This window comes from Cydia strobilella, chromosome Z, assembly GCF_947568885.1.
Source record: "Cydia strobilella chromosome Z, ilCydStro3.1, whole genome shotgun sequence".
Classification (NCBI taxonomy): Eukaryota; Metazoa; Arthropoda; class Insecta; order Lepidoptera; family Tortricidae; genus Cydia; species Cydia strobilella.
In genome coordinates, this window is record NC_086068.1 from 7,574,643 (window position 1) to 7,597,524 (window position 22,882).

The 22,882-nt window shown below is 36.8% G+C and overlaps 1 protein-coding gene across 1 annotated transcript in view; it reads left to right on the top strand.

Moving 5' to 3' along the window:
- The first annotated feature begins 507 nt into the window (after nt 1-507).
- Nucleotides 508-22,882, top strand: part of LOC134754137 (titin) — a 147,416-nt gene continuing 125,041 nt past the window's right edge. The window contains exon 1 of the mRNA XM_063690216.1: nt 508-1,006. Coding sequence (XP_063546286.1) covers nt 844-1,006 — 163 coding nt within the window. The 5' untranslated portion in view covers nt 508-843. The remainder of the gene's footprint in view (nt 1,007-22,882) is intronic.

Here is a 22,882-nt window from a genome sequence, read left to right on the forward strand (position 1 = left end):
AATCTTGCGATCCATTCGACTTACAAATCATCTTACATGGATAATAATATTACAATTATAGGTAGCGACAACAAAGCTTTATTCTGAGATTCCTGATCAGTGTAATTGTTTGTGTGTTTGTTTCAGTATGTTTGACGTGGAATGTACATTTATTGTCTAGGCTGGGTGTAAATAACACTTGATATATTAATATAATCTATTCTTGAAAACTAGTTCATGAATCTGGTTTTAGTACGCAGCTGTCACTGGCCGTATCCAAGCGGGTAATTAAAATCTGCGTGCGCATGAATGCCAAGCGGTAATTAACATACAGCTAATACCATTGTTAACGAGAAGAATAATCGAAACTTTTACTTTTTAACACCGAGTGTGGGATAAACGTAAGCCGATCGACAACAACTCGCGAGCGCCGAAGGCTCGCAGGGGGCAGAAGCGGTGCGTGGGATTCGCGATTACGGGATCTCGAAGGCATGCGAAACTTGCGCGATGCAAGATGTGGAGGACGAGGGAGGAGTGTTGGAGCTCGGGGCGCGGTGGTGGCAGTGGGGCGCGCGGGAGCGCTAGTCTCAAAATAACCCGGCGTATTTCGGTCGCGCCGCCCCCCGCGCCGGCTCGGCGGCGCCCGCGCACCGCTCGACGGCTCCGCACTATCCGCTAACTATTCGCAATCGACCGACGTCTTGGATGTTGGACTTGGGTTATAATGACTTGACTTCTGCTAAATGAACCCGTGGACTAGTATAAGTTTATTGCAGTGGCGTATTTATTTGACGGGCGAGCCCCGACGGTTAATCGAGAACTAGTCGAGTGAGAGTTTAGTGCGTGTGCTGCTGTGGCGGCGTGATGGAGAAGTCGAGGTGGTCGGAGCAGCGCTCCGAACAGCGCTCCGAGCAGCGCATGCAGCACTCGGAGCGGCACGAGCAAAGCGTGCAATCTGTGCAGCAGGAGGAACGCGTGCAGCGCACCGAGCATCACTATACGCGCCAGATGCTCACCCAGCAACGAGGTCAGTCCCAGCAGCCGGCCTGCTTCGCCCTCATCCACTAAAATATCTCAGCTGTAATTAGAGCTTTGCATTGCGAAATGTTTGTCCTAACATCTTCATACATAAGTGTGTAGAGTGATCGTCGCCGCCGACCCGCGCGGCGATCGGCCAGCGAGTGTCTTTGGTTTCCTGGTGCGTAACTTTATTTGTGCATAGCGCTTTCCTCGCGGATGGTGCGGCTATTCTGGGGCGCGTGGGCGCAAGCCGCGCCGCCGCCGGGATACAGGAATGCGCTCCCAGGCGCGATCACACTTTTCACACTTGTTTTTCTTGTTACTTACATCGACTTCCCACTGTTGCCGTCGATGTGACATGCACTGACATCGATGCGAATTGCAATGTAAACATGAAGGATGGCGAATGAACTGAGCCAGAATAGGACCGCGGTTGCGATGCTGATGCGACCCCAATCCAACTTTTTGCAAAATTTAAATCTCAAGCGGCCAGCTGGTGTTATTTGGGCGTCAGTTCACTCGTCTCACCATTAAGGCTGCAGTGCGAAATCACGTTGAGAACTTGTTTACTTATAAGGCGTAAAGTCGACTCCATATATGGCTTCCGAACAACTATGTTACCTTTCAAGGATCAATTTTTCATAATATGGTAGCATTAAAAATCGAGAAACCGGGTCAAATGAAAGCGTAAGACACGAGTTGATATCACGTACGGTTTTTTGTGCGTTCATTCATCAAGTTCATATTACCGACAGGCAGTGCGTGCCGCAGATACGATATACACATTCTAATGGCTGATGGATCCGACGCAATCTAACGCAGCATCATGAATATGCAGATTCTCTAGTTTTTATCACGTTGTATATGAAAATATGAAATCAAGAAAAGTAACACTGATTGCGTGCTTCACGTACCACGGCAGCGACCTAAAAAGCACAACATAAACAGTGACGCGGCCCGGCGGAGAAAACGTTTTTGCCATGGAGGAATGCATGAAGTTGAGCGATTATCGTTTGACAAATGCCTGTTAAACCCCGTCCATTGCCGGGATGCATCGCCGCACAAACGTTAGGAATTTTCAATCATCATTAGGTATCATCGAGATTTGAACAACGCCAGTCATGTTCAACAAATTTCATAATTAAACGAGCCATTGACAATGGATAGAATGCTTGTATTATTCAAGCTAGTTAGTAGCGGCGATCTCACTTAATTCTTTATTTACGCACATGTCGTTAGTGCTCTAAAATGTGTTCAGAAACCGTAGGAAATTACCAGCATTACAACCAATTTTAAAATTTCATATTAGAAAGAGTGAAAAGTTTGTTGTATATATTTAATGAATAAAAAAAAAACTGTATTTTAATAAGTATTATTACAGTATCGAGTTTTGTATTTGGTTATGACTGAATTTGGAATAGCTGTCAAAAAAACTCAAGTGGGTCTCTATTCTAGTAACTATAGATATAGTTGGTCAAGCAAATCTTGTCAGTAGAAAAAGGCGCGAAATTCGAATTTTCTATTGGACGATAACCATTCGCGCCTACATGGTTTAAATTGGCCGCCTTTTCTACTGAGAAGATTTGCTTGACCAACTATATTAAACAGCTATCGACACGAAACGTCAATTCAGTATGTTTTTTTTAAATATAAACCGCACGACATTTAGTCTCGAGTGACATGATAATAGGGACTTCCTTCGTTTGTCTATGAATTTGACAAAACTACGGATGCGTGACATGTGTGAAAAAAGTTTTCATTTACCACCATTTGACGTACAGTTTATCTTTTAATTAGTTTTAAGACTTTTAACTATAAAATTAATTTGTTTGATGTTTTTAAACAAACTTAAAGCAAAAGTTTCGTTTAAAATGAGCGATAAAGATATTTCGGAGACGCTTTCTCTCAAATCTGCGAGTTCCGCCTGAGAGCAACGATGCCCCATGTCGGCTGAAATATGAGGTTAGTGAATAACTATATCATAGAAAATTTATAATAGGTATGTGTGTACATAAAGTAGTGTATGTAAATGTAACTGTGCATAATTAGGCATTAAAGCACTCGTGATCCTTTTAAGAATCTCACTTCGTTCGTTTCTTAAACCCACAGTCGTAATTAAATGCCTTTCATTATGTAGCAGTCACATAAACTACTATTGTACGGACGCAACAATTCGTAATTTAGTTGCATACTTAATAGCGGCATAGAAGATTCAGATAGATTGATTACTTTTGAAGTTTAAACCCGATGGTTATCGTAACATGATTATGAGTACAGTTATTAGAAACTGTATCGTAAATGGATCTTGTTTGTTCCGTTGAGTAGTACTCATGTAGTAGAGCAGTTGTTCAAATGAAGCCTGGCTTGCGTTTATTATGTAAAACTATACACGTTATACAGCGAATAGCTCGCGTGACTCATCCCAGGTGAAAACAATATCAGACGTTGTATAATAACTCGGTGAGCCTAATTAATTATCCACCATAGTTGTTAGCATTGCTCTTTCTCATCAAATTCTTCAGATTCCTTCGTGATTTGTACCGGTTCTGAAAAAGAAACTACAAATATAGAGGTTCTTGTACTTCTAAATAGCCTACGTTGTTTTGTTAAGAATATAATTCTTAACTTATGATTTTAGATTGTATCTATAGGTAAGAAATAACTGATTTTTTTTCTCTGAACAACCTGTTGATAGGTCTGATAATTTTTGTTTTCTAAACAATAACGTATTTAATCAAACCTGTCTAAAGTGTATAACAAAGTACACAACAAAAATGAGATGAAGCGATAATGTATGAATGTTTGCATCTCAATAAGGAATGAACAAGGAAGAACTCACGGCAAAAAGTACTAATAAAGCTCAAAATTCTGTACACACGTTTTTTTTAGATAATTTTGAACGCTAGATTCTCTTAGTTACTGCTGCTAGTGAGTGCACAGCACAAAGAAGTTCACCGGCTGCCACCATAGGCCATTGAATTGACTAGGCGTGGCAGTTTTTGCGTTCGATTACTTAATTATCGGTTTTCTATTCCTCGATCGACTGAGAACTTCGGGATAATGGCGCTATTACACTATTGAGCGAAAAACGCCAAAGTGAAGCCGGTTGTTTTCACTATTTCTTCGCGCGCAATAGAAACGTTAGATAGCTATAAACAACCGCATTCACCTGTCATAATAGTTTGTCGTATTACGATTTACAGACTCCCAAACGCGAGTTTGTGTGATTGGTTCCGGACTTTTGTTTTATTGTTAAAAACTACGTCGTTCAACATCAGCTTGGAAATTTCTATAACTCAAACTATTTCACTGCGTCCTAATTTTCTGATTTATAATTGATTGATTCCAAAATGCAACGCGAGTTTAATTAGATTCCACCTAAATATAAGTTCAATGAAACTAAAGAGGTATTTACCTACTGGTGTGGTGATGTAATTATACCACATGCATTTTTAAAAGGGAACAAATTCTGAAATATTTCGTCTATTTCTGTTGAATTCTAAATTCTGTTTAGTTTAAACACCTCATTTAGGTTAAACATAAGGGTGTTAAATTGACTTTACATGTAACTTTAGCTTGGTATAGTATAGCTCAGTGGATTTCACTAATTGCATAGAGTAACTTATACTAGAGCGGTACTGTCATAGTAAATTTTGTAACCCCAGTAAATTCACTGCCATCTGTCGACACACTTTAAAACTAAAAATGAAGATTTATAAAAATACGATAGAATGTATTTAAATATAGATAAATTATTTTTTTATTTGCATTAATTATTTTTATGATTTTGACCCATGTTCTTTCACTGATATGCGTTAAAATTGTTAAATAACAAACGAAACCGTCAACGCCATCTATACGACTGTAGGCCAAAACTAGTAGCGCCCTCTGAACGAGAATCAAATTTTCTTGATTTTCGAGGCACGTTTTTTCCTTAGACTGTATCCATCTATTACGGAGTTATATCTATCTTTGCTAATTGCAAACGGAGTTTGATTACCTAGAGAGAGTATAACGTACCTTGTTTGATTATATTTGGTGTCTAATTTAAATTTGTAATAGCATTAGACGCTATAAGATCTTAAGATCTTCGGTTATTATAGTTGGTAACTGCAGTATGATTATACGAATTCGGGCACGCACAAGAGTGGATATCTAGTTAAGTGAACAGTAGTTAGGTACACGCATAATTATGGCGATTTGACCGAATTTCAGTTGGCAACAATTAAACAGTTGCGGCTGGCACGAGCACGGTTCCGTCTGCCGCGTAGCTAGCTCATCACAAGAGGAGTAACTGTACAGCGCGTCTGGGCGCAGTACACAGCTGAGTCTTAGAATTATATTTTAATAAGCTGGAATAAATGGTTTCTGAGTTTATAAGGTAGCGCGTGTATAAGACACTAAACATGACGCAATTAATAGGCAATATATACAAAATTACATACTTAGTGTTTTTTTGATACTAGAGCGTTTAACAAAAATTTAAGTTAAAATTTTGCTACTTTCACGTTGTTTTGCTGAAATTACTGATTATTTAGTTTTTCTAGAAAATCTGATGAGTTTAGGATATTTTTCCCCCGGTGATTGCACCCACCCAAATTTGACATTTGCAAGTGCACACGTCAAGTCGCGGGTAGACGCGTGCAAAGTTTAAATTTGTAAGGTCTAATTTGATGAATAGAAAGTAACTTTAACTCTCCAAATAGATATAACCTAAGTAAGTATGCGTCGCAAACTTAATTTTAACCCGATTAATTAAAAATATGCTTGATTATTTAAAGTATAACACAGTACCGTTGCAATACTGTTCGCGGCGGCGCACTGTGGCGTGTGCGCGCGCGTGCCTTATCTCGCAAAACAACCTAATCTCGTTGCGACTCGATTAGCGCGCATCCACCGCATACGATCCACTTTAAACATCGCCAATTAAACCGAGCCTTCGATACCTACCAATCCTAACATATTTGGTTCAAATTCTGATTGAAAAACAAAAACAACCTTACTACTTGCGAAAATTAAAGACATTAATGTAATCTGTATTATGAAATAAATGAATCTAAATCATTTAAACTTACCAAGTGGTTTTGTATAAAAGCATAAATTCGCATAAATTATACTACTAGTTAATAGTAACGACATATTAAACCTTAAATATGTAAGTACCTACCTATTTGAATGGTATACTCGTACGACCACACTTGACATACTTTAAACCTATTTAATCAAATAAAGTTATGTACCTACAGTACATACTCGTATTGGTAATATAGAACTTCCGTGTTTTAAAGAACTAATTAGTGCCTACACTTTCTCAAAAAGCACTTTCAAATATAATTATTATAAACAGATTATAACGAATATTGAGTATTCATTAATTAATAAACTATACGCTCATGATTGCATACAAGATGAAAGCGCAAGTCGGTGCTTTCTGAACAAAACGCCTTTGAATGGAATATAAAAGACTTTCGGAATAATAGAAAGTACTAAATGATTATCGTTGGATACAATGCGAACATGGAACCAGCCCGTCACTAACTAACGAATACATTGGTTTATGTATCTTACCTTAACAACCAGTGTCTTAATTAAAGGCAATAAAGCAGCACAAATTACCTTAAAATAAGAAGAATGTTTACTTTATTTAGTTAAAAAAAATTACCCTAAAACACTATTCTAATCGCTGATCGATGAAACAATCTTGAAATATCCTGAATTTAATTTCAGTGACGTAAACATAGACAAATGTACTTGAATAGTAAACGTACTATTATCTAAAATATACATAAAATCTAATCATTTTAGTGTTACGAACGCAATATCAAATGCCAAATGTCATGCATTTACCTAATATGTTTTACCTACCGAGAACCGCAACACAAAATATTTACCTATTCACAATAATGCACAAACATGGCAAACCTTCTGAACCTGGCAATGCATACAGGTACAATAGGAATATATTGTTGCATAAGCGTTTTTTATACCCACTTAAACAAACTTCGTGACATGCAATAGAACGCAGTTAATCGAGCTTTGTACGCTCGAACAATAATGAAAGCGGTTGCAGAAGTAACATTAAAAGAATACTTTTACCGGACTCGCTTTTCTTTAAATTTGTAATCGGATTGTACAGTTAAACGCACGATGATGCACGAATTGTCGGCCACTTTCGCCGCTCCCAGCGCGGTAAGCTAAACTCTTTGGAATATCTGATGTCCAACGCGACGGTGAATCTACGATGCACCTAATACACAAGGGTATACATTCAACTTTTAGCCATACTTTGCGAGGATTTTGTGTGGGGAGATCATCCTTAACAACTTTTACTAAAAGACCAACGCCGAGACATGAAACATTTTTGCTGTTTCAAACATTTCAATTGATCAGATGTCAGTTTTATAGGAAAGCATTTTCTTTTACTTGATTTAGGTGTATGTTACAATTTGTCATAAAACTACTATGTAAACAACAGTACAACTCCCTATATGTTTGAAAAAACATCCAGTACAACGTGATCTAATTTGGCACAGGACGATGAAAAATAACTAAACTTTTAGAAAAGTATCATGATCCCCCAAAACGTGCGGTTAACTAGTTTTTAAGTATTTTTTTTAACACCAATACAAAGAGAGAGATAGGGAAGGTCATTAAATTTATTGATCCTTAATATGATGCCACATACATTTGCATTTATTTTACAGTTCTTACTAATACGAGTAGTTATATAATTCTAGGAACAGGGACTAAATTGAAAAGAGATCTCATTTATAGGAATAACTTTGCTGTAACTAGACTGGGCCGCGTGTTTCACGATGTTTATAGAATATTGCCAAAATGAAGTTTGAGACTTTGTTTACAAATGCGCTGTAATGCAAACTGAAACTGCAGTTTGTTTACGGAACAACTCCTACACAACGTATACTACCTACAGTTTAATTTAAGCTATATCAATGTAATAAATCTCGGAATAGGGCCAGCCCAACTGAGGCAGTACACTCAGCATCAATATATAGTAGCGGATTCTACAACAGGCCAATACTATTTGCTACCCTGTATTAGTTTTACAAATTTATATATACCTATTTATTATCTTCATATCGCGAGGTAGGTACTCGTATCCGCCATACTGAATGTTCAAGTCCAAGGTGCATGAAACATTTTTATCTAGGTACTACCTACTGTAACACACGCATTATTATAGCACGATAGATATAGGAAACTGAATTAGTTTGTTTTCAACAGAAGATTAAATGCAACTATCGACTTAATTTCAATGCATCTAAACGACGCATTGATTCACGCATATGGTAACTCAGCGGGGGACCAATGAACATATGTGCAGACAAACAAACGACTGCTCGGCAAGGGGTCTCGCAGAAGTGGTCATCTATCGATCTATCTACATACCTATATAAATGTGTGTGTCACTCACTGACTGATTCATCAACGCAGAGCCGAAACTACAAAAGCTAGAAAGTTGAAATTTACATACTATTAGGTTGCATTTATAAAGTGTACAAGAGATAAGAAGCGATTTTTAAAAATTCAACCCCTAAGGATAAAAAGGGGTTGAACGTTTGTATCGCGTTCGTTTTATTTTAAGCTAGGAACTTAAAACTTCGTGAAAAAGTATTACCTATATTGAAATAGAAGAAAAGTAATTTAATCGTTTTTGGAAATTCATCCCCTAACGGGTTTTTTTTAATACCACGTCGGTGGCAATCAAGCATACGGCCCGCCTAATGGTAAGCAGTTACCGTAGCCTATGGACGCCTGCAACACCGGAGATATTACACGCGGGTTGCCGACCCTTTAAAAACCTGTACACTCCTTTTTTGAAGAACCCCATACTGTAGCCCCTCGGGAAAACCTCGGCAGGGAGCTCATTCCACAGCCGAAGCGTATTACGCGGGAGGAAATTCCTCTTAAACCGCACAGTACGCGACCATTTAGGTACTAGGGTGTGAGGATGAACACCCTGCCGATGGCGAGCGGTGCGGTGATAGAAAGCGGCCGTTGGCATCATGTCAAACAGTTCTTCAGAGCACAGGAGTTGAAAGTTTGTAACGGGAACGATTTGAGTAGGGACTTGAAATTAGTATGAAGAGAAAATATTAGAAAGTACGAAAAATTATTTTAGTGCTTTTGAATATTCAGCCCTTAATAGGGTTAAAAGGGGTTGCAAGTGTGATTCGGAAAACAAATCCACGGGGACGAAGTCGCTGACAACAGCTAGTGTAAAATAAAAACATGACTACTGACACCGATAAACCACGTGATTAAAAAGAATATAAACAGTACAGGTAGGTACTAATTTGAAAAGGTCAACTTTGACATTCACGAATTGTCGGCCACTTTCGTCAGAAGTAGAGAATTGCATTATAAAGAGTTGTAATGCCTTACAATCGTGTTAATTTTCGATGTCTAGAATTCGTTGCGAGGAAATAATCAACAGATACAGTGTTGTTTTCGCATTTATAACTTGAAAAGGGCAAAATACTTCAATCAAAGTAATCCGAACCTCCGACAATATTTGTGACGTAACAAGAAGCGAGCGCTCAGAGTTAGGTAACTTCGCGGTTTAAATTTGATCTATTAGTTAGAAATCTTAACCAATATTGTGCAGTATTATCAAAGCAAGTTTCCATCCGATAAACCTCAACAGTTGGCCAGCCTCTCCAAGTTCTGCGTAGAGCTGGTAATAAGAACAAGTCTCTTGAGTCTGAATTTGTAGTTTTCTATTCGAGTTCTACGGATCTATAACTTTAAATAGGTTCTCCGAGTGTTTTGAGTATATTTTAGAAGCGTAAATATCTAATTTGTAAAAGCATGAGTAGTATAACAGTGATTACTACTCCATACCTATTTAAATATCCTATAATAATCAAAATAGCTCAGTTGATTAAAGTGACTAGCTAGTCTAAAACACTGAGCCGAATATTGTAAGGACTATTGTAAAGACTCGAACCTCTACCAGTACTAATAGTACCTACTGTCAGTTTACTCAGCTCGTTGATATCGCGGATATTTCTGCTCACAGGGCTTGCGGCGATGAGACTTAGCAATAAGTATCGGAATTGAGATTATAATTTAATTAGATTATTACTGATACAGAAGGCATCGGTTCAGTGGACCCGCTCTTCGGACAAATCCCTTTCAGGTTGAGTAGAGATAGAGATATAATTCTATTCCGGAATTTGGATATCATACCGTAATTGCAATGAAAAGTAAAAAAAAAATGCTTAGGATATTTTGATTCACATTCAGACTAAATTTTCATGTTTATAATTATTTTAGTGCTTTCAGAGTACGAATTACGCTCGTGATATTTATCTGTTATAATGGAAATTAATATTCATAAGTAGGTATGATAATAAGTATGCTTTGATGTTCTATATCAACAACGCGACTATAAAACTGTAAAACGTAAATATATAGTAAAATTGAAAACATCGAGAAATTGTTTGGTTTTGCACTTAATCATACTAATGATGACTATACGAGTAATAATGATGTTTCTAAAAGATTAAAACGTATTAAAATCATTTTAACAAGGAACATTTTTTGCGATTAGCGATTACGAGTAAGAGCGGTAACATTAGCGTAGGAATGTCGTACTACTCGTAGTAAGTAACTACCTACTTAATACACAGCCGTCGTGATAGTACTTAGTTCTGGGCCCGAGCACTAACACTTACTTCATAGTGATAATATGAACAGAGTGACACGGTGTATTTCTTACCTGTGGCTCGTGCAGCGTGGAAAAACAATACAGGTTACAAACAGCGAAGGGTAAAATATTGCTGCGTCCGCCGCCATTTTTTATAGCAAAAGGGGTCACAGTTCGCATCATTTATGAAATATTAGCGAAACAGTTAATGCAAACTTAGTATTTCTTAATTATTTTTTTAACTGATCGAATCATTTTAAGAAACCAAAAACATTATTTTCATTTATTCATTTTGAATTTCCCCCTTATACTCGTACTTACCTATTGATGTTTAATCGACAACAATGCAAACGACATACAAGTAACACTTTAGAAGCGCCCTTAATTTACGTGACGTAAGTTGTGTGCACTCGACTTTAAAGATATATGTCTCTATTATTGTACACGTATAGCCTCCATCAAAAATACTTATCTATGTATACTAAAAATTTAAACTTACATATCTTTGACGGGGAAATCGACGCTGAGCTGAAAGCGTACATGTGTGAAAGACTTTCGCGTGCCATTTCATTCGAAGCTATTCGATGCGCATCCGTCGGAATTGGCTTAGCCGGGAGTAAAGGGAATGAGGACATTCGATTACTCGCGTCCCGAAGGCAATTTCACTTGATACCTCCGACGGTTGATTTTAAAACAGTTCTAACTAGGGAACAAATCAAATTATTTTATGAAATATTTTTTGATTTGTTTTTTTTTCCTCGGCCACCGGTGGACTTGGTCACTTCTTCTTTAGTGTATGATATCTATTTCAGTTTTAAACAGTTCTTAAAAACTAAAAAGTTTAGTGTGTAAGTAAAGTGTAGTGTAGTTAAACTTAAAAGTTTTTACAGTTTTTATTCAACAAGTACGCGTTCAGATGATTTATGGTCTAAAACATGACTATTTACTTAGGTACCTATAATAATCTTTACTAGTGCGATAATTATACATAGCATTAAAACAAAAAACATATATACATATAATACTCAGCTAGGTAAATACAAACTATTTAGGTACTTATACGAAACGCAGCAATAATTACAAAAATCCGGAAAAGTGCGAGTCAGACTCGCCTACCGAGGGTTCCGTACTTTTTAGAATTTGTTGTTGTAACGGCAACAGAAATACATCATCTGTGAAAATTTCAACTGTCTAGCTATCACGGTTCATGAGATACAGACTGGTGACAGACAGACGAAGAGCGTACAGACAAACGGACAGACAGATGGACAGCGGAGGAGGAGAGTTTCCCTTTGGGTACGAAACCCTAAAAATATTGGCTTATGTATTTTTATCATATGACATGTCTAATTCACGGCACGCCTTTACTTACACACAACATTTTTAAGCAAGTATGAGTATTAAAATTTTCTTACCATCTCTCCTTCAGAATATTATTTTGTTTTCTACGTGGAAATGACGGAGCGCAGTGCCATACTCGGGTGAACATTGTTTGCTGGTGCGGACGCTTCTCGCATTGTAACATTTGTAACCCTGCCAGGCTGTGTCAAGGTCGCCATTGTAATTAACAAGTAGGCCACCGCCCTTTATCTGGAACTAGATTAACCTGATGTCACAGTCACACTAGCTTACACGATATACTTGTTACATACGCTTAGAGGACCTGTGACGAGGCGCGATATCACAATTAATTTTAGCAGAAAAATATATCTTACAACAAAGCATTTTTGCTCCATTTTCCGATTTGCTTTGATAACGACATGAACAAAGTGAGGGAGTGTCATGAGTCATGAGATGACAATCCGATAGGTATAGGACTTTTCATACAAAGAACTACAATGTTTACAGTCGTTTGAGTTCAACTTTAACCTGTCGAGTAGAAAATTATGCTTGTTTGTTGAGTTCCGTACCGTATGTATGGTATTGAAAGGTTAAAATTAAATAAAGTACTCGTAGAATAACCAACACAAGAAAAAGAATCCAATCTAACCACCACCTCAAATTGCCTCAGAGGTGTGTAGACAAGTTGTACCTACCCCACGAATGAGTTGGGCATCCAACTTGGGAGTAAACCAAATTAGGTTAGTTAATTATTAGATATAGTATTTCCTAAGTGAAGGTACATCTCTGGATTCTCTGGAGTTGCAGGCGTACATAGGCTGCGGAGACTGCTTACTCGTAACATCGGGCGGGCCGTATGCTTGTTTGCCACCGACGTGGTATTAGGTATTAAAAAAACCTTTGGGTACGGAATCCTGAAAAGTGCCCAATGCTCCCCTACCTCCCCTATTATTCCCTGGCTGACGAGACAGAATAACAACAAGGAATAGTTGATCCACCCATATTCAAAACACAGGTATTTATAATACAAAACAGACTAGAGAATAACAGTAGATTATTTTAACTATACCTAGGTTGACATCGATGTTAAAGGTCGCCTCCTGATTTCTGTTTACCAAAATCATTTTTAATTTCACCTACTATATGTATTATAGTTGTCTAAAATTATTGTTTAAAATAAAATAACGCCAGACTGAATTGCAGCGGCAATGTGGGGCGAGTGGCGAGCGTAAATCGTTGAGCACACGTTGAGCACGTTCCTTGACTTAATTCCAACCGCTATTCTAGGACAGGCGAGCGTTGGATTCAGGTAAAAAAAATAGTGTGCGAATCGGTATAAGTGACCAATAAGAATGCGTAATCGGAGATTAACTAATATTGGTTACAATGAAGCGATTGCTCGCGGTTTTATGCGTCGACAATAACACGCACGCCTCGTGACAATGGCGTGAAGCTAAGGTTACGTACCCCTGTGTAGGTACCTATAAGTAATTTGTTTTGTTTAAATTTGTAAGGAAATTTCAGGGGAACAAAATCTGGATTGTTTTTACAAAACATTTATAGGTATATCGCAAACGTAATCAAAGTGTTGTGCAAAGACAAAGAAGCGTAAAATACGAGGTGCTTTGATTTCAGATAACTCTCAAGTAATGTTAAGGAGATATCATATTAAACAAATGTGGATTTCCGAGAAGGGTCTTTATGCTTCATGTGCATAAGGATCCTTTTTATGATAGAAACGTTCCTTATGCACATGGAGTTTAATTATAACATACTCGTATCAAAACAATGTAAAGCAACAAAGTTCGCGACTTACATTCATCACTAAACATAAAAGCAAATTTCAAAAGTTGATTTTCACAAAACAATTTGCATAATAATAATAAAGATTCAGTAATTTGAAATTTGAAACAGACTCGACGGGCTGAAAACGAGTTCATGTCGAGCAAGGTGAAAAACTCAGAGAAGGTTGATGCTTTGTGTTGTGCACCGCTCGGAGTTACGTCGACATAGACGTAGGGTTAACAGATATTAATTCCTTAAGTACGAGTACCTACTGAAAAAAATTCATACTTTGAAAAAAAAAACATATAAATACTTGGGCGGCAAGTTCCTCGTCTATAACATTTTTCTTAAGGGTCCCCAGCAAGCTCGGTTCTCTACACAAACGTAGTTACGCTCTCATTTTAAAACGAGTAGCTATTAGTTTGCTCTGAAACTTAGTACTTACAATAGGATAAGGTATATCTATGTCTGTAATTAGTTTATGTAGCTTCAGATAATATAGTTAAAAAAATACAGCGAATTTAAGTTTTTAAAATAATATACCTCATATCATTGTATGTGCAAAGTTTCATCACAATCCAACACGTAGTTTTAAAATGAAAACGAAACTCCGTTTGTATGGGAAGGTGAAATTTGGCCGAGCCTGCCTGGGACTCTTCAAACAAGACATTTGACTGTCTTTAAAGTCTTATATGACCAATTTCGCGCCTTTAACAAGTAGCCCTGGATCTTATAACCTTACCTCTAAAGTAAAAAACTTTAAATATAAATATTAAAAGAACGATCAATCCAATTGAGAACCTTATTATTTTCCTTATTAAGTCGGTTGAAAATGGAACACACGTCTTGCGATTTAGTAAAAACGTAGTGTCCGTCTAAGCTAACTTTGCACCGGCTTGAACAGAACAAAGTGTGGGTGTATCATTATACACGTCATATTTACATATAAATTTGAGGAAATAGTACCACAGTTTGTCATTGCAAATGCCAAGCAGAATTAGCTTGGTCCGACGCTTATCAGTTTTTATTGATTCTTCAAACGTTCTAAATAAATCTGTGGGCATGTAGATACCAAAATTGTTTGAAGTATTAACTGACGTCTGCTAACCCTATGTCGACAGGAGGCATTCGTTCCGGTAAACATGGCTCGGAATTAAAACATGTTACAGGCACGTTATTAAAGGCGCAGGCATTTCGCTGGCAAACACTTCTCAAACAAAAAGTCAGCATTTGACGGCGAATGTCCTTCTGGAAATCCTATTTCTAGGTTTGGCGTGAAAGAACTGTTGCCGCTTCCATTAAAAAGGAAAGCTTTTATTAAAAATCCGAGGAATGAATAAACAAAAACATAGGTAGGGAGCTAGGGAGTGATAATCGTATAATAAAGGTTAATAAGGAAATACAAAAAAAAAACATCCAAAACTATTCAAAGGTTTGGTGTTTACCATTGTCATTTTGTTTTTTTTTTTATATCTACTAAATTATTTTCATACTATGCAATATGCAATCTTGGCCAAGTGTAGCAAAATCTTGCAGACCCCTTGTCTCACCTGTACCTATTACTACCTACTGTTCAACCGTAAACATGTCCGATATTCACTCCAGGAAAGCTACGGTGATGTTCGCCATTACTATCCTCGCTTTCTTAAACTCACATCTCATTGCTGCTTATTTTGAATGTTACCACATTGCCAACAAGGTTCCAAGTGCCGTAAAAATAGGTTAGATACGAGGTTAACAAAGTATGTAGGCGATTTCTTTGTTGGTCCGGTAATTGACGGAGTAGGTAATTATAGCCAATAATAGCACAGATCGCTACCCGTGATAATCACGTGAGATATTAATTTATAAATTATACAATGCGAGCAAACGGAGCGTGTTAATATAGCGAAAAAGTAAACATTTGTGTTAGACAGTTGGTCAAAAGTTATCGTGAATTTCAGTTCCGTTAAACGAATTGGCAATGATCGCAGTGGGGAATGTGCCAATTTCAGACTTGGAGGCTTTAATTCAAAATTACCTACAGTACCGGCCAATAATACGAGCCTTTGTGTTTTTGTATGAGCTTGTATAGAGTAAACAATATAGGTTAGTTCGTAGATTGCATATTTTACTAGTCAGTTTATACACATATGTGATGAATACTGCAATGAAATACTGTGAATTACAATAGGATACTCAGCATTTTACTAAAAAACCTCAAAAAAAAATAAGGTTGACAATACATTAAAAAAACTTTTTATGAAAAAACCATTACATGAGACCAATTTTCTCTTCGCCCGTACAAAGGAATACTACTAGACTCAATAACTAAACCAGTGAGGTGGAAGTTACTCACAAATAAAATAAAAAGTTATACTGTAAAAACATGGTGATATATTAACTATTGGCCGGTACTGTACTAGTATAAATTACCGTTTAGCGGGTTATGTATACATCGTAGTCCCCATTTTCCTCTCTGGATATTGATATTATGGAAAATATGATTACATAATTTGGGGTATATTAACCATACGTTTGATGTTTTGAGATTTGTATGAAATGGGTTCGCTTTCGTCTTAACTGTATTATTTCCTGGAATCTTTACAAATACCTAATGCATTTTTGTTGATTCTTCTGACCTTCTTTATGTTATTTGATTGTTTAAATGCTACATAATTTTATAAAGCGTCACGCGTAATTTATTAACTATTTGTTTCGATGATGGTTAAATCACACGTTAAATTATGCTACGACAGTTTTATGATCGGACGCGTCAAAGCGTACTATTTAATTATTAAGTACAGTGTACATTTTCATTGGTGTAAAGTTCTTTCAGTTTCAGTTGTCATTTTCAGTGTAAAGTTTCAGTTTCAAGGCGCTTTCATTGAAACCTATTAAGTTGACCAACATCCACAATCCACATATTTGATGATGATGATGTTTGTTTAAAACAACGTTTAACGCTATCTAGTCGCATTCTGAAAACTGGAGACAGTACATTAATGCGACAAAGTACTAAAATTACCGGCTTTTTGAGGCTGTCGTGATCTTGAAGTATGAATCATGGAACATACAGCCATATGGTGGAGTGGGTCAAGCCCGCCGGACCGTATGCGCCGCTACGCATATCGCGGCATCTACTACTCTATACTTCGAAATTAAAAAAGCCGTATGTCAATACGACACTCGTAACAATACTACTTTTAACTTAGCAAAGTTGTACCGCGATAAGTATTCGCTCCTCCTTACATGATATAACGGTGGTATAACTTATGAAAATGGTTAATTAGTGTTTGTGCGGTGGAGTTAAAAGGTAAAGCAACTAAAAAAAGTCAGGTCTATGCACAATCTTATAAAGTGTCTTTGTTTTGCATGAAAGTTAAATTACCTACTACATGTCATCATCAAAGTTTCACGTAGTATACAGAATGGAATTTTCTAATACCACCTGGAGGGAAAGTACTCTAAGCAATGGAGATAGCAAATTTCACTTAAAAGAATTTCTTTATTTTCGTAAAAAAACAAATCTGCATTCAAAGATTTAAAAAATACGCTTCTCTAACCCAGGAATCAAACCGGCTAAAATAAAAATAGAACGACTCAATAAGGACAATTTTACGGATCGAATCACTCTAACAGACATGGTAAATTAAATAACAGGAAAAGCTTGAAAAACAAGATAATGCAATTTTACTCAAGGGATTACTTGTTAATAGTTCACAAAGAATTATGAGTTTTTCGGAACTTTTATGTACGAACAATGTACGAAATATCATCTGATATTTACCAGTCGCTTTTCGGTGAAAGAAAACATCGTGAGGAAACCAGACTAATCCCTATAAAGCCTAGTTTGCCCTCTGGGTTGGAAGGTCAGATAGCAGTCGCTTTCGTAAAAACTAGTATCTACACCAATTCTTGGGATTAGTTGCCAAGCGGACCCCAGCTTCCATGAGCCGTGGCAAAAATGCCGCGACAACGCGAGGAAGATGATGAGTTCACAATGAATTATCTTTGTCGTAATTCAAGAAATATTTATTTAGATAAAGAAATTATCTTGTTTTTCAAGTTTTTCATGTTATTTAATTAACCATGTTTGTTAGAATGATTCGATACTTATGATTGTCCTTTTTGTTTGGGCCATCAAAGTACAGGCTGTTGTTTTTATTTTAGCCGGGTCAATTCCTAAAATTGTATTTTTTTGAATCTTTGAATGCAGTTTTGTTTATTTTTGAAAATAAAGGAATGTCTCTTTTAAGTGAAATTTGCTATCTCCATTATTTAGAGGATCTACTATTAAACTATTAGTTCTACAGAGACAAATCTAGTTACGTATTGTAGCAAATTTAGTCTTATTTACTTTAAGAACGTCTTGAGAAGGTACTATCAAAAACTATTTAGTCCTTTAGAATTATAATCGCCAAATCTAAAAAAACACCCAAAATTTTCGCAGTTTTTTCGATTTTTTCCAAAATTCCGTTTGCCGCTCGAGGTCACAAACTTGGATTATTCATGGGCCAACATCATAAACAATTCAGCAAAAAATCAGAACTACCGGATTTGACGCAAACGAACTTTCAGGCAACAAAGTTACTGGATTATATAAGAAACTGGCATAAAAAAAAGATTCTTATTCAAATTTTTGTACTTACACAAAATATTTTCTATCCTGAAAAAAAAGGCAAAAATACTTTTTTTTTGTCAAAGGAAATGTTTTCTAAAATTACGCTTTTTTCTCATTTCAATGCCCCTTTATAGTAATTTAAAGCAAGAAAAACTAGTCACATATATATTTGTTTAAATTATACCTGAACTTGTGTGCAATTTGGTAAGATCATTGCTCCTTCAATAATTCGACATCTTTTTGATAAGATCTTACGTTCTTACAGTTAGTTCTAAATACACTAAACTTTTGTTGATTTGTTGTAACGGTACGGTTTCTATTACGAGACGTCACTTAGGTAGAAATTTGTAATTTTACACGACTAAAATGAAGGAATGCTTCTTCAACGGCTAAATGGATTAAAAGGCGTCGAATGCGGTTTTCGTAGGGTATGGATGTTGCTATATGAGGGGTGTCACATGCGCGTTTCTGACTTATGAAGCAATGAGGGCTATCGTTTTTTTGCCCACCAGTTGGCGCCTCTGTTGATGGTGGTCCAAAAGACTATAGAACAGCTGTCAGTCATTGAAGTGACAAGTGACATTTCGAACTATGGAAAAGACCACCATCTACACTAGCGCCCCTAGCGGCGAATTCATACGCGTTAGCCCTCATTGTTTCTACTACAACATAAAATATAAATGTTTTTGTTGGCCAAATCACAAAGCAGATGCGACGCAGCAGCGTGTTTAAGTAGGCTAATTTGCATTGAATCGAGTCTCCTTAAACAAGAAATATTTTATCGAAATGTATGTGTTCTATTTTCAAAAAATTTATAATTGACTAAACCGTATCGATAAAATTCTTATGCTTAATTCGGAAGTGCCATAATAAAAGATGAAAAGAGTAAGGTTGTAGTGTTGCATGTGAAGTTGTAATACACAGATTATACTCGACGAGTAGAAAAAATAATTAAGGCGTAGGCTGACATAAGCTTATATCATACTCGTATTCTTTTAACCAGTGGAGGATTTGCCCTAATGCCAAGTAGGCCCGGGCCTAGGGCTGCAAGACGTTAGGGGCAGCGGCAAGACGTTAGGGGCGGCAGCAAGCAAGATGATTGCTGAGAAATGGGCGGCTAATACTTATTACAGGGCCTGGGGCCTAGGGCGGCTAAGACTGCAAATCCGCCACTGCTTTTAAGTTTGCTTATAAGTCTTACTACTAAATATCTGTGACTGTGACGGCTGTATTTAGCGGAAGCCATCATTTTTGATAATGTTAGTATTTTCTATACAGTTGAGGAATCTACGAATCGATCACAGTTATGTCGATATTTTATTCTAAGGGCCAACGTCACTCAGCAGACTATGAAACTACGAAAAAATTTAGCGAGCGCTTTAACGGTGACAGACGGTTTGGTGCAACCGACCCAAAGTATACTTGTTATCTATTAATTACATCACCTCCATCCCACTTTATAACACAGGTATGTTATTAGAATTTAGGCGTACAATTTCAAACCGAAACCAATAGGGGGTATTACTGCAATGTTCTGCCACCAGAGTGCAGCACTAGCCCTTCTAGTAAACCACTGACTTGCATCAATGCGGTTTGTTTACAAAGGACCGGGAAACGCGAATCCGAAATTTTGCTTTCTGCCTCTTTATCGCTCGAATATGCAAGAGTGACAGAGATGTTAGATAACGTAACTTCGATTTTCTTGTTTCGCGACGAGATAGACCCTTAGATTGTGGTAGTGGCGCCCCCTACGCAGAGTTTCGCGTAATATTTCCTATTCATAATTTCAAAATAAGTCTTCACCTATATTATGAAGCATTTGGTAGCGAGCCAGGAACGAGCGCTCGCATTGTATTCATATGATAAACCTTTCAAATAAATTAGTTATGACATGGATTTTAAAATAAACGTACACTTAAACTAAAATAGTCACAGCCTTAATTATAACTGTGGCCTGAATTCGAGCTTGAAACAGAACGGTCGTTTTGAGTACTCCAGGAAAAAAAAAACCGAAGTGATAAGTGTTCCGTGAACAAAGTTTTGTACGGAACACTAAAGACTTACCTATTAGTTACTGTTTCGTTTTGCTGAGGAACTATTTAATGATTTTCAGTATCATCAGTGAATGATTCATATGTATACTTAAGATACTGTAAAAGGTGTGAAGTGCATGTCTAAAACGGATTACGCTTGTTAGAATCGATATCACTGTTTTGAGGGTTCCGTGTCAGACAGGTGGCAAAAGGAACCCTATTACTAAACCTCCACTGTCCGTCAATCTGGCTGTCTCTCTGTCAGCGGGGTGAGGTTACAGGTAACAACAAATAATCAAATGAAAGAGAGAGGGTGAAAAAAAAACATGTTTTTGGTGAATATTACGATCTGTCGGACAGCGGGCTTTATATTATGATTATAATTAGGGCCGTGTAACAAAATAATAAAATTATAAATTCAGGCACCTCATAATCATATACACGAAACATTATTTTTCTTATATGTTAGTTGTATATCGGGTCTATAACAGTTACACATCGTACTCGATAGTATAATCATTAAAACTGGCCAAGAGAGAGTTGTTCTTAAAATATTAAAATTTAGCGGATTTTTTTTATTGACACCGTTTTTCTCCGATTATTTTTCCAAACAAGTATTGGCGAAAATATCACTGTAAATAATGATATTTTACCTACCACTAAGCAGCATCTGCTGCTTAAATCATCTGTAAAGATGTACAAGGCCTGATGATGATGATGATTGATGACCTACCAGGCTACCACTAATGGCGACTGTCATTATGCTCTATTACGACCACAGAATAAAAATTCTACCACTACATAAGTACTTAAATTATGCATGTTGGTGTGTTCGGTACAATAATTCCGACTGCGACATTCACAGAAACAAACTGCTACTAGAAAAGTGGGTTAGGTTAGGCTAGAACTAATTTTTGCGGATCAGTTAAATTGTAATCCAAAATGAAATAATCCGCTTACCCACTGACTGCTTAACAAAATTTAATTAATGGTGGATCGCTTACTGCCGATCAAATAATTAATTTGCCAACCAAATCAATTTAGAGCAGCTCATTATGACATTAATTGCGAACTGATTTTGAAATACTTGCTAACCTTAAGTTGCTGATCAAATACACATTTTGGCTGACCAAATATATATTTTTGTTCATCAAAATAGGAATATTTTGCAGATCGATTAAATAACACCCCAAATTAACAAACATACAGTGTGCCTACTAATACTGTACTGGTATATTACCCTTAGGAAAGTTTTTTTTTACACAAAGGCTTTAAACCTTGCTTTGTATTGGCTGAGTATCCAGCGTGGATACTACGAGTATGAGTATACTCGTAATACGATCGGCCAAGAACGCTCAACCCGCAGAACCGGTCCCGCCGCGCCGCGCCGGGCCAATGCAAAAAATACTATAAGCCAACAATGTTGAACTTAGTCCATTCACCAGACTTACTTAACTGTTCTGTGACAATATGACGCATCGTCTTACTTTACTGATGTTAAAGAGTTTAAATGCATTCCCTTTATTGCGTGAGAGTCCAAATATGGCGCTTCAATATTACGATTTATGTCAAGTATTGGTGCAACGTCCATTATAGGGATGTTTACTATGTATATAAATTGTAAAATATTTTTTATATTATTGATTTAGTTACGTAAATCTGTAGTTGGCAACAAAATGTTAATTGCCTATTTTTTACCTTTTATATACCGGGTGTTTCTTGTAACAGGAGCATTAAATTAAACTGTAGGCTTTACTCCTCAAACTGACCAACATTTGTTCAGCAACTTTTAAAAATAACTTGTGTTTTGATTTTTATTACACTTTAAAGTTTATTCTAAGACGCAATGTATTGCAAAATTTGTTATGTTTAAATTAAAGGGTGACAACCAACGTCAAACACACAGATGGCAGCGTACTTTGAAAATAATATTTAATTAGTATGAAAAAGGTATAATCTAAAATTTTTATAATTTTTAAAAGTTGATGAACAAATGTTGGTCAGTTTGAGGCGTACAGCCTCCAGTTTAATTTATTGCTCCTGTTACAGGAAACACCCGGTATATTTTTGTGGCACATTACGGCGTAGATTATTTCACAAGCTTCATTACTTTTTGTAAAGAGCATATGTATTTGGCTTGACCAAGCTAACTCTGCACAGACTTTGCAATGACAAACTATGGGAGTGTCACCATAATACCATATTTGCATGTAATTTGACGTTAATTGTGGCAGTCCACACTTTGCCACACCTAAAAGGCGGTGCAGATTTAGGCTGACTAGAAATATAAAGAATTCATTATAATTTTACCTTTACAATGTATACGAAACAATGTATGAAATTCAAAATTTATATCTTTTTTAGGGTTCCGTACCCAAAGGGTAAAAACGGGACCCTCTATTACTAAGACTCCGCTGTCCGTCTGTCCGTCTGTCCGTCCGTCTGTCT